The 13136-nt window shown below is 40.7% G+C and overlaps 1 protein-coding gene across 4 annotated transcripts in view; it reads left to right on the plus strand.

The window, feature by feature from the left end:
* LOC149322674 (cyclic AMP-dependent transcription factor ATF-7) overlaps window positions 1–13136 on the plus strand; it is a 134184-nt gene that overhangs the window by 98171 nt on the left and 22877 nt on the right. For 3 of the 4 annotated variants that reach the window (XM_089481287.1, XM_089481294.1, XM_089481311.1), the window contains 2 exons: window positions 5079–5175; window positions 10675–10787. In XM_089481287.1, coding sequence (XP_089337413.1) covers window positions 5079–5175; window positions 10675–10787 — 210 coding nt within the window. Of the gene's footprint in view, window positions 1–151; window positions 179–5078; window positions 5176–10674; window positions 10788–13136 lie in introns of those variants that run through there. The other variant, XM_089481303.1, reaches the window with a different exon arrangement.

A 13136-nucleotide genomic window follows, 5' to 3' on the forward strand; every position in this document is an offset into this window, starting at 1 on the left:
TCCAGGGAATCCTGGTTAAGAAACCCTGGTCTACATATTTGGAAGCTTCTTCTTCTGAAAGCAAACCCAAGTTTTGTGATATCATTCTGAATTGTTCAGCATTCCTGCTGCCATTTAAGGTAGAGGAAAATGTAAATAAGATGTCCTGGTGTCTCATGGTGTGCAAGCAAGTCCAAAGGTGTGTTTGTGAGTGCATGTGCACTTTTAAGGTTTTTACACTTGATAGATTTTCTTTTGTGGGAGATGGAGAATTGTATAATCATAGGCCATCAGATCCTTTTTCTGCCTTTTTTTAAAATACTGGTTTCCTTCTAATGAATTTCAAGAGGAAAGCAGTACTATAGACTACATCCAGTGATAGGTTTGCTTTCATGTAAGCAAAATTTATTTTGAAAATATGTCTTTGTATTAAGAAAGAAAGAAAGAAAGAAAGAAAGAAAGAAAGAAAGGTAGTTGCCTTTGTAGCCCATGTTTGTAATTTTAGGCTTGTGCCTGCACACAATACAAAAACTAAAACAGACCATCTGATTTTCACCAAGAGATGCCTGCTTTGAAATGAGGCCAGTCAGTATTGATGTGCCTCAGACAATTCACAGGAGCACATTGTTAGTGAAGGGGGAAAAGGTAGTGTTAACAGCAGTTATGATTCAATAGCTATTGTTACAGACTAGATCATGTCTGTTCTGTTGTCCATGAGGTTGTACTCCTATAAGAGGAGCAAGTGCATAGCATGGCATCGTATTCCTAGATCCATCTCTGTCATTTGAGACTCAGGTGGGCTGTATGGCTTGGAGTGCCTAGGACTAGGTGTTGACTCGTCCATCCATTGTGGCCTTTCTTGGGAAGCAATAAGCTAACCACTGTAATATAAGAAAAGCTGATGCTCAGATTAAGCTGAAACTGATAAAGCAAAGAAGGAAAAACAAGAGGTTTTTGAGATGCATTCAAGGCAAGACAATGATCAAGGAGTCAGTGGGGTTACTGTTTAATAAGGATGGCAAAATGTTAACAGATCATAATGAAAAGACAGAATTTTATTTATTTATCCATCCATCCATCCATCCGTCCCAACTTTCTTCCTGTATAGGGACTCAAGGTGGCTATCAATATTTAAAACATACTAAGCATTAAAATGTATTTAAAGCAATACAAAACATTACAATGCAGATACAACATTTAATAAACAAACAATTGTAAAAAGTTAAAAACATTACACATTAAAACTCAATACAATACTCTGTGCAAACCTTATACAGCATTTAAAGTCCAACCTCTGTCAGTTTGAGAAAGCCGGGCAGCATGTGAAGGTTTTTGCCTGCCGTTGAGAGGAGAGCAAGAATGAGGTACCAAAGAACTGGGCAAACATTGTCCCTCTCTTTTAAAAAAGGAAAAGTAGATCCAGGAAACTACAGAGCTATCAGCCTGACCTCAGTATTAGGAAAAATATTAGAATGGGTTACAGTCGACCCTCCACATTTGTGGTTTGACTTTTGCAGGTTTGATTATTCACAGATTCAATCAGTATGACCTCTCAAGGAATCTCTAGGTCTTCCAGAGTAATTCTATGGCCTACTTTTGCCAGAAGTTGCACTGCAGGATCTAGAGATAGCAGTTCTCTAGGTCCTTCAGCAGAATTCTGTGGTCAGCATCTGGTGAATGGTGACCATAAATTTGCATTGGGTGACCTAAAGATTCCTAGAAGAGTGTTCTTCCAGGTTAAAAAAAAGTTTTATTACTTGCGATTTTTCCACTTTCACGTTGTACTGTGTCCCTAACCCCCACAAATGTGAAGGGACCAGTATTTTGATGATAGCATAGTGATCAGTAGGAGCCAGAATGGGTTTGTCAAGAACAAATCCTGCCAAACTAACCTCATATTGTTGTCGTTTTTCGAAATCAGGTCACTAGTTTAGTAAATGGTGGGAATACTGTGGATGTCATTTATCTGGATTTCAGCAAAGCATTTCATAAGGTCCCCCATAGCAAACAGATTAAATGTAGAATAAATGGGAATACTATCAGATGGATCCATAATCAGTTGGAAACCATGCTCAAAGAGTTATCTTCAGTGGCTGTACTTCAGACTGGGAGGAGGACTTGAGTGGAATGCCTCACGATTCTGTCCTAAAGCCATTACTCTTAAATCTTTTTATCAGTGACTTACATGAAGGGTGGAGGGAATCCGTATCACGTTTTCAAATGACACACAACTGGGAAGGGTGGCTAACACACAGGATCATAGGAACAGAATTTAATAAACTAGAAAATTGGGCAGAAAATTAATAAAACGCAATTCAATAGAGGCAAATGCAAAATTCTACATTTAGGCCACAAAAGCCAAATACACAGGTATAGAATAGAAGATACGTGGCTCAGGAGCACTACATGCTAAAAGGACCTTGAGATTATTGTAAATCATAAATTAAACATGAGCCAGCAGTGTGATGTTGCAGGAAAGAAGGCAAATGCTATTTCAGCTTGCATTAATAGAAGCATAGTTTCCAAGTTGTGGAAGGTAATAGCCTCTCTATATTCTGTGCTGGTCAGGCCTTATCTGGAGTACTGCATTCAGTTCTGGGTGAGTAATTTTAAGAGGGCTATAGATAGGTTGGACTGGGTTCAGAGAAGGGCAACAAGCATAATAAGAAGTATGAAGAACATAATATATGAGAAAAAGTTGAAGGAGGTGGACATGCTCAATTTGATGAAGAAAATACTGAGGGGTAATGTGATATCTCCAGGGCTGTCACAGAAAGGAGGGAACAAGCCTGTTCTTTTTCTGAAGCAGAGGTTAGGACCAGGTCTAATGGTTTGAAGTTAGAGGAGAGTAGATTTCAACTGAACATTAGAAGGAATTTATTCTCAGTAAAAGCAGTTTGGCAATGGAACCGATTTCCTAAAGAGGTGGTGGGATCTTTTGGACATCTTCTGAAAGATGCTGGACAGCTACCTGCTGGGGATGCTTTAGCTAGAGATCCTACACTGAGCAGGGATTGAACTTGATGGCCCATGAGATCCTTTCCAGCTCCATGATTCTATAACTCTGATTCATGCACTGATATTTTCCCATTTTAACTAGTGTAATCTGCCCTGCATAGGGCTGTTGTTGAAGCCAACTTGAAAGCTGCAGCTAGTGCAGAACACAGCAACTAGATGGTTGACCAGCACATCTTGTAGAAACAATGGGACACTAATTTTAAAGGAATTGTGCAGGTAGTCATTACACTTGCTGTCTGAATCCAAGGTGGTTATCATGGCCTTGATGCTTGCATTTAAGAGTTCAATACTTGAAGAATCACTTCTCTCTTCATATGCCTGTCTGATGATTGTCTGTTGGAGAGACACTGTTCTGTGTCCCGCTGTGGCAGCAGTACACCAAGGGGGAACACAGGCTTTCTGGATGTTGAATGCCCTCCCGTTAGAAACCCAGCTGGCTTTACTTTTAATACAGTGATTCCTAAACTCTGGCTTTCCAGGTGTTTTGGACTTTGGCTCCCAGAATCTGAGACTATTGGCCAAAATGGCTGAGGCTTCTGGGCGGTAAAATCCAAAACACCTGGAGGACCAGAGTATGGGAATCACCAAGAAAAAACCTTTTTTATTAAAATGTATTAAATTTATTAGGATGTAATGATTTTATCCCATTCATATTTGCGCATGTTTATACACCATTTGAACCTGTTTTACATTGTCAAATTGTTGACTATATATTTTAGACTGTTTAAATCACCTTTTACTGTCTTAAAATTTTAAGTAGTCTTAAATTATGTCAGTGAATTTTAAAAACATATTTCCCTAATATCGTTTTGGTGTAGGATAGGATATAAACATTTTCATAAACTGATGAATCTTATCAAGACATTACTAATGCTACTGACTGCATGAAATTCTGCAGTATGGTCCCAAGAAAATGGTCTAAAGGTTTCATAGCATGCTAGAAGAGACATAATTAATTCAAGCTGACTTTCAGGTGTGGGGTGGGGGTCCCTTGCTTTGTTATATATCTGTTTTTTTTCTTCTGCTTGCATGGGATAGAAAGTAATGCCCTCAAGGGCATTTTTGAGACTTCCGAAAGACCTCCAGTATTTTAATTTTTTAATAAAAAATCCCCCCCCCCCCCCCGCAGTTCCCCCAGCATTGGAGAAAATTTCATCAACTTTGGGAAAGGGGAAGGATTGAGCTGTTTTAGGCCCAGGAGAGTCCTTTCTTTCAAAAGGGAAGGGTACCACCATCACCACATATACAGACATAAATGCTTGTCTTGATTTAAAAGATATAGATGGGACCCCGATTTCTTCTCCTCAACTGAAAACTGTTTCAACTGGTTGGCATCCCTACTAGTAATAAATAAGCCTGATATGATTTTGTGAGTTAAATTCATTTTTAGCAGTAAGGTCCCAGAAACTGTTTTAAGCTTCATTCTTACCTGTAATCATCCTGAAGGTGCAGCATACCACAAGTTGACACATAATATGTACAGGTCCCTGTTTGTTGGGAAAGACGATGAAAGAGTTGCATTTCTCTATATTTGTAATCATTGGACAGTGATTTGGGCCAGGCAAGGTACATTGTGTTTCAAAAACTGGAGGACCAGATTGCCTTGTAAATGCCAATACTGTTTGGCACAACCCAAGCTATTAACTGATGCTGCCTCCAGTCCCCATATTACCAATTGTTAACAATTTCTGTCTCCATTAGTCAATAATAAAGTGGCACATTTTGCAGAACACTACAGAGAGAATATTTCACACTTTTTAGTTTTGTTGAAGTAACTACCAGTACATGCTGTTGCCCTTTTCTCCCTTTTAAAATTTTGATTATTAAACCTATTTCAAATTATTAACCAAAAACTCAGCATGTTATGTCCCTGCCCCCTTCCATTTAGAGAAAATGTGTTCACACAGTACTTCTCTTACAATCTGTCCTGTTCATTTTTTTGCTTGGCAGTTTGAAATGATGATATTTTGGTTTGTCTTGGGGCATTCATACCTTCCCCAAAATCCTGGTGCAGAATTCACAGCATAATACAAAATGCATATATTAATTTATTGTTTCTCCCCCCAAATGTTTCATTTCAGAGGTTTACAAATGAGGACCACCTGGCTGTTCATAAACTCAAGCATGAAATGACACTGAAATTTGGTCCTGCCAGGACAGATTCCGTCATCATAGCAGGTATGTATTTGCAGTCTAGGTCAGCTCAAAAAAGCAACATATTTAATGCAGCCCAGTTGTAAAATCGATATGAGGGATCAGATGCATCAAACAATATATGTTCCATCGATGTTGTGAGTTTCATTTAATTTGGGAGATTTGGGAAAAGGCAAGTGAGAGACTTCTAGATCTTTATGTATAAGGGTAGTGTCAGGTTTTTGAGACTTGGGAGCAAAAGATTTACAACAAAAGGTCTTTCACATTTATTTGTGTACATTTCAGTGCAATGAACAAAAACTGACAAGCTCAGCTTCCTCTCTGAGTCCCAGGTGTCAATTTTCTCAAGCTTTTAGGCTGTCAGTTAATAAATTTGAAACTCCATCTTGCACTTTTGCTGCTGCTAGGAGTGCATTTGCAAAGCCCAGATGAGTCTCTCAACATGCTGCAGTCAATGCCCTTCATACAACATTTCATAAAAATATACCTGATTGTTTGGCACTAGACTGTTAACAGGGAGGAATATACTCACATCCTGTCACTTGTTCTGTGTTCTGGGTCCTTAGAAGGAAGGTAGGCAGATCTAATAATTATTCAGTGAAATTTTTTTTTATGCTTATAAAATACCAAATGGAATTTTTAATACTTCAAGGGTTTCAATTTGTCAGTTGATTCTTTTATTCAGTTCAGAGCTTAGCAATATTACATTTTGGATGACAAGTCTCATTATGCCTTAGTCAGCATGGTCAGTGCTGACTGGGCAATTCAAGGCTTTCCTATCCAAACAACTAACTTTTCCAAGCTCTGGTTAAAGTCCATTCATGTCATGCACGTTGTAGCTTCTTTGGTGTCTATACCGTAGACCGAATACAGGTTGGGATTTCTGAGCTTCAAAAATTGGATAGGTGTGGCATCTTCTCTTATTGCAGCACTGACAGGAAGAACTGTCATAGCTGTCTTTCTTCCATATTGCAGGCCTGTTCAAAGTCCTTATAAATTGGTTGTGTTCATTATTGTATAGTACAAGAAGTTGATCTGTACCAGCTCTGAATATTTGTGCACATCACCCAGTATTGTCTGTTGGGGCTGGCAATTATTTTCTCCAGGAACTCAGGCAAGGAAGGATCTTTGCCCATTGTTATGTGCTGAAAGTTGTTTCTGACTTATGGCAATCCTAAGGCAAACCTATCATGCTGGTTTCTTGGCAAGATTTGTTTGGAAGGGAGTTTGTCTTTGCCTCCCTTTGAAGCTGAGAGAGTGCGACTTGCCCAAGGTACCCAGTGGGTTTCCATGGTCGAGTAGGGATTCGAGCCCCGGGTCTCTAGAGTCATAATCCAGTGCTCAAACCACTATGCCATGCTGGCTCTCCTTTAGCCATTACCAGCTGCCTAATATTTTTTGTCTGGAAACAACAAGGGTTGAATTTACTAAGCATGTGCTCAAGTACTCAGATGTGTCCTCCCTCCCAGAATAAGATCTCTGCTGCTGTAATATGAGTCTGTGCTGCACTTACCAATACAATTCTTTACAATATTTGCTGTATAGAAGGATCAGAAGTGGCCATTTGGTTTTGTAGGGCTGCAGTTTCTATGCCTCAACAGCTAATGTGTTCAAAGCAGAATCCTTCTTGCTCTTGGAGCTTATGACAAATGAAGGAACTGCTGGAAGCGAATATGCTGGATATCATAGAATCAAAGAGTTGGAAGAGACCACAGCCTCCTGCCATTCAAGAAGACACAATCAACACACCCGTGACAGATGGCCATCCAGCCTCTGTTTAAAAACCTCCAAAGAAGGAAACTCCACCACACTCCAAGGCAGCGTATTCCACTGTCAAACAGCTTTTACCATCAGGAAGTTTTTCCTAATGTTAAGGTGGAATCTCTTTTCCTGTAGCTTGAATTAATTGTGCCATATCCTAATTTCTGGAGCAGCAATATGAATTGTCGGAATTAGAACAAAGCAGAATGCTTGCTTGCATTTTTATTTCCTTTTGTCCAAAGCAAAAGTGTTCTTAGTAATCTAACATTGACAACTTCCACCATTTACTGTTGTCTGTTGTGGGGCTGATAAATGATCCTTTCAAGGGTAGAGGATTCACATCATTTATTCTTCTTGCAGCAGCTATTTGATTAAGCAGATGAGTGACTCAGAACTCCTCTCCTGTCATTTGCAATATTCTGAAAAGATCAGCCTACACATCTTGTCCCTCCAAATCAGAGCAAAACAGGTTTTTTTAAATATCTCTGACACCAAATAACATAATGTGAAAACAGAAGATTCCTGTGAGATTTACAACAAATGTCTTTCACATTTCTTTGTGTACATTTCAGCGCAACGAACAAAAACTGAAAATTGTTTGCTAGTGTTATCCAAATTAGTAAGAAATCCAACAAAATCTGAGTTGTGACTACCAACACGACTTCCATATATTCTCACTTTTTACAGTTCCCTATGGCAGGATACAAACCACCCCTTTGAAGTGGCCTGCACCCACCTCTTTCCCCCCGGATTGGGGCCTGGGCATCCGCAGCGGCAGCCCCAGAGGCCCCAATCCGCCGCTTCTCCAGGCCTTGGGGAAGCGGCAAAACGCCGCTTCCCCACAGCCTAGAAAGGGCTGTCCTTGGACACCCCAACAGCAGCGAGGAAGGGGAGAAAGGGGCCATTCGGCCCCTTTCTCTTCCGCATTGCTGGCACAACCATGTAAAGGCTGTGCCAGCAATGCGTGCAGTTTCGGAGCTCCTTCCTTCGACGCTGAAAGGGTGCCCCAAGCGCCCTGCAGCATCGCGGGGACGTCACACCCGTGTTGTGCCATTTGGCTGCAGTGCAGCTGTGACATCATAATGGCGGTGCCCATGTATACAGGGCACCACCATTATCACACCGCTGCAATGTGCTAGGGTTGCGGGGCATGCAGGGGCACCGCCCTCAGGCAACCTTAGCATGTATCCAGGCCGGTGCAAAGCGACGGTCTGGAAAGTCCCTATGTTTTCATTTTTGGCTTCTAGAGAATTTTTAATTACAGGTGGGAAGGAAATTTTATGGATTTGAAGGTAAGCTTGGAAATATATTGGTGGTGATGTGTTTTCAGGTCATTCCCAAACTTAAGTGACCCTAAGGCAAGCCTATTACTGAGTTTCCTTGGCAAGATTTGTTCAGAGAGGCTTTGCGTTTGCCTTCTTCTAAGGCTGAGAGAGTGTGATTTGCTGAGTCAACCAGTTGGTTTCTTTAGATGAACAGGCATTTGAACCTTGGTTTTCCTAAGTCCTAGCCTAATCCAATCACTACACTGCCCTGTGTAGCAATTAATGCATGAGCAATTAGCTTATGACTGTTCAAAAGACTGAGCAGGTATTAAGTCTTTAGGGCAGGGGTAGGCAACCTTTTTGACCCAGGGGTCGGGTTGCTGTCCCTCAGACAACTTGGGGGGGGGGGAGCCAAAAAGATAATTAAAAATTTTATTTATTAAAATTAATTAAATAAACAAACCGGGACAAATGTAGGACAAAAATTTGAAATGGAGGACACTTTTAAAATTAAAAAAATGGAGGACACACAAAAAAATCAGCTGATTTTTTAAAAAATGTTAATATAAATGCATGTTTCTGAGGCTTCTATAGACAACTGCCCCCCCCTTGCCCGCCGCTTGCCCCTTGTGCAAAGCCCCCGCACGCTTGTGCTGGAGGCCGAAGGCCCCGCGCGCCTGCGCTGGAGGCCGAAGGCCCCGTGCACTTGCGCGGGAGGCCAAAGGCCCCAGTGGCAATCTGCGGCAGGGCTGGGCTGGGGCCTGTCCCTAGGCCTCGGCGGGCCACATGTGGCCCGCGGGCCGTAGGTTGCTGACCCCTGCTTTAGGGTTTTATGTCCTTCCCTTTCCCATAGCAAACAGAGGCAAAATAGGTTGTACAGAATAAGGAAGGACATTCAGATGTGCTTAACTCAGATGATAGTACCTTGTTGTATTTCATTCTTCCCCAAACTGGTGCCCTTCAGATGTGTTAAGCAACCAGCTGCTTTAGAGATTATGACAGTTGTAAATCTGAGGGGCACCCATTTGGGGGATGCGGCTTGGTTTGAGACAGATCTGTTTATCATAATGTAGGATAAATCCAGCCCTTTAGCCATGAAGCAGCTATGATTTCCATGTGCAATACTTAGAAACAGACATTGCAAAGCAGAAATAATGAAGAGTTTTTTTAAAAAAAAGTATAATAGTATTTTCAAAACATTGTTTTAGGTCATTGATGTGCCATAGATCATTTGAAATAGAGCAGCTGGTGGACTAGTCTTTGAGAAAAATATGGCTTTAGTTGTTGGTTTGTTGACTTCTCTGTTCAAAAGCCATGAATGATAGAGTGATAAAATGCTGATTTGGTCACAGGTGGTAGTTGTGGTAATTATATTAACATAGGAGCAGTTGGATATGGCCAAGACACTATTATACTAGTTATCCAAGGTCCTGAATCCCTTTGTGAGATTTTGAGACATGTGTTCACCAGGGTTTCTTTCCTACATGGGTATAAAAACACCTAATACAAATGGAGACATGACTAAGGCTATAATTCATGATCATCTCAAGTGTTCAAGCAACCCAAACATGCACCTGAGAGAAGGAGTAGAGAACAGGTAGCTTTCTAGATGTTGATGAATACTACTGTCATTGTCCCTAATGATTAATCAGGTTGGGGCAAATGGGAATTAAAATCCAACATTTTGCCACTCTGAATTGAGGGGAGTGCAGTTAGATGTGGCAATTATCCACACTTATGCCACATTATATATTAAAGGACTGTGGAGCATGCTCTTTAGATTATGTGTTAATGCCATTTTGAACAGCAGAATACCTTGGACTTCATAATCAAATCTCCTATTAGATCTCTGTCTCCTCTCTCAGTGTAACCAGTTGAACATTATCTCTCTTTTTGATATTCCTCCGGCAGTATCTTCAAAGAATACCTGTGTCTGTTGCTGTTCCACCAAGATTTCACCAGCTTCACCCAACCAAAACTGCTACTGCAGACTATTACCCAGCTAAATGGAAATTCACTATCCCGAATCCTTAGTATGGCCTATATTACTGATTCCCTTGTCCTGCCTGTCTCTTCAGCTTGTGCTCTGTAAAACAGCAAATTTTAGAAATCTTATTAATTAAGGAATCCTAATGTTTATAGGATTTAAGATTGAAAACTACAGTGGTAAGAAGTTTTGTGAATCAGTATCCATGACTTACCATTCTAGGAAGTGAATACAGTCGGCCCTTCTTATACACGGATTTTTTATACACGGATTCAAGCATACACGGTTTGAAAATGTTCCAAAAAAGTATAAATTTACCTTGATGTTCCATTTTTTATTAGGGACACCACTTTGCTATGCCATTATACTTAATGGGACTTGAGCATACACGGATTTTGTTATACACGGGGGATCCTGGAACCAAACCCCAGCGTATAACAAGGATCCACTGTATTGCAGTCCTTTCCCCCTTGTGTTTTTAACTGTCTTTTTATCTTGCTCCCTGAACAGATCAGACGCCAACACCAACCCGTTTTCTGAAGAATTGTGAGGAAGTTGGGCTCTTCAATGAACTGGCAAGTTCCTTTGAGCATGAGAAAGCAACAGAAGATGACGAGAAAAAGGCAAGAAGCAAAGTACTTTGTTCACATTGACTAAAATGTTGAGAGCTTTAAGGAGACTTGTCTTTGTGTTGGCTAATGCATTGCGTTTTAAGATATAAGCATCAGCCAAACATTACCAGCAGAGAGAGGTTCATCTAGCTTTGTGGGTTTTTTCCAACACTGGCCTACAGTGAGTGTATCAAAAGATGCCAAACAATAATTGCCTGGACTGCCTGGTTTGGTAACATTCTGAATTCCATGGTAAAGGTCTGCTTTCCTATTTTCCTGAGCTAGAGACATCAGCTGTGTATTAAGTACTGTCTTATAACATTGGGCTTTGGCCCTTTGTGTTTTTGTGGTTCATTCCTTGCTTGTAGCAGTCAGATGGTTATGGACATCTTGAATAGGAACAGCTGTTCTGCCTTACTGGTTGGGTAACAAATGGTGAAGAATGCAACTTTGGTAAACGGACTTTTTTTCTTCTTTTTGTGAATTTATATAAACATCACATTTTCTGTTGGCAGTGATGGAACTGGGCACCTCATGGACTGAGGAAATTATAGTTTTTGTGGGTTTTTCAGGCTATGTGGCCATGTTCTAGAAGACTTTATTCTTGAAATTTCACCACCATCTGTCATTTTGCCAGCATTCTCTGAGGATGCCAGCCACAGATGCTGGCGAAACGTTAGGAATAAACTCTTCTAGAACATGGCCACATAGCCTGAAAAACCCACAAAAAACTATGGATGCCGGCCATGAACGCCTTCGACTTCATACTGAGGAAATTATGCTTTTTCTTGGAGGGATTACACTGAAATGGGCTGATCTTTGAGCCACTGAGGCAGGAGGTTCCAAGCTGAAGCACCAAGAAAACTTCTTTACTGTTAAATACTAGAGCTTGTCTATTGTCCAAGCACTCTGCCCATTAATAGCTATCAAGGCCAAAGGGGAGAAGGGCTACTGGCCCACTCTACAAGGATGTCTGTCAGCCATGGAACAGGAAAGAGCAGCTCAACACTGTGCCACTGCGCTCCTGTTAGAACCATGCCTGGCAAGTGGAACACATTGGGACTATTTTGACTTGAAATGAATCTGGCCATTGCTTTTGGCCTGGCTACTAAACTATTGTGTGAATCTGGGCTGCCTAAAAGACAGCTGGAATGAAGGAGTAAACAAAACAAAGGGGTTGTGAGAATAGGCACAGAAATAGTGAAATGATGATGGTCCAAGGAAGTCTTTAGGGTGACATTGGCTGCATCTACACTTCAGAATTAGTGCAGTTTATTTTAACTGACATGGCCTGGTGCTGTAGGACTTGTAATTCTGTGAGATATTTAGCCTTCTCTGTCTGAGAGCTCTGGTGCCACAACAAACTACAAATCTCAGGATTCCATAAGGTGAAGCCATGACAGTTAAAGTGCTGTCAAACTGTATTAATTCTGCAGTATGACAGCAGTAACTGAAAAAGAGGGAAAGGAGTTAAAGAATTAACTCATTATTCCTCACAATAAAGCTAGTGTTCATCTCTACAGCTGGAGTGAATTACCTCCTGCTTGTTGTTTCCTGTTGTTTTGTCAAATGTTCCCTTGCATGTTCCAAGCCTACATGAAGCAGCAGAAACCTAAATTCAGGCAGTGTTACTATGTTTAGTTTTGAAGCATACTTAAGAAATATAGTAAAATTAAAATAAATGCTAAATGCCCAGGTGCTTTCCATTCATCTTGGGATCTTTGCAGTCAGTTGACCAGGGCAGTATGAGGCAGGTGTGCATTTGCTTCTTATTCAGCCAGTTTAGCAAATTATAGTTTGTCTGCATTTCTTCAAAGAAAGCTGAAAATGCAAGGAAGGATTTCCCCAAATAACAGGCCTTTGGAGCCCTACTCTGCCCATGTTTTGTTCCTTCCAGGAAAGGAAAGACACTCTGATTCAAACATGCAAGTTTGGTTTCCTAGAAAATTCCACAATACGTAAAAGCACTGGATATTATTGGTACTAATATCAGTCCTATCGGTATTGATATTAGTATACTAGTATTGATAAAACTGCAGGTGAGTCACTTGGTATAGTGGTTTGGGTGTTGGACTGGGACTGGAGGCCAGGTTCAAATCCCTGCTTGGCCATGGAAATTCACTGGGTGACTTTGGGCAAGTCACATGCTCTCAGCCTCAGTGGAAAACAAAGGCAAACCTCTTCTGAATACATCTATCCAATAAAGCCCCGTGATTGATTTGCTTTAAAGTCGTCATAAGTCGGAAACAAATTAATTTGAGATCTCAAAAAAAAAAAAAAAGGTTGGAAACAATTTGTAGGCACACAACACACAAATTTATTATTATTATTATTATTATTATTATTATTATTATTAACCTT

Source organism: Sceloporus occidentalis, unplaced genomic scaffold (assembly GCF_023333645.1).
Source record: "Sceloporus occidentalis isolate IW3139 unplaced genomic scaffold, rSceOcc1.0.p SCAF_1, whole genome shotgun sequence".
Taxonomy (NCBI): domain Eukaryota; kingdom Metazoa; phylum Chordata; class Lepidosauria; order Squamata; family Phrynosomatidae; genus Sceloporus; species Sceloporus occidentalis.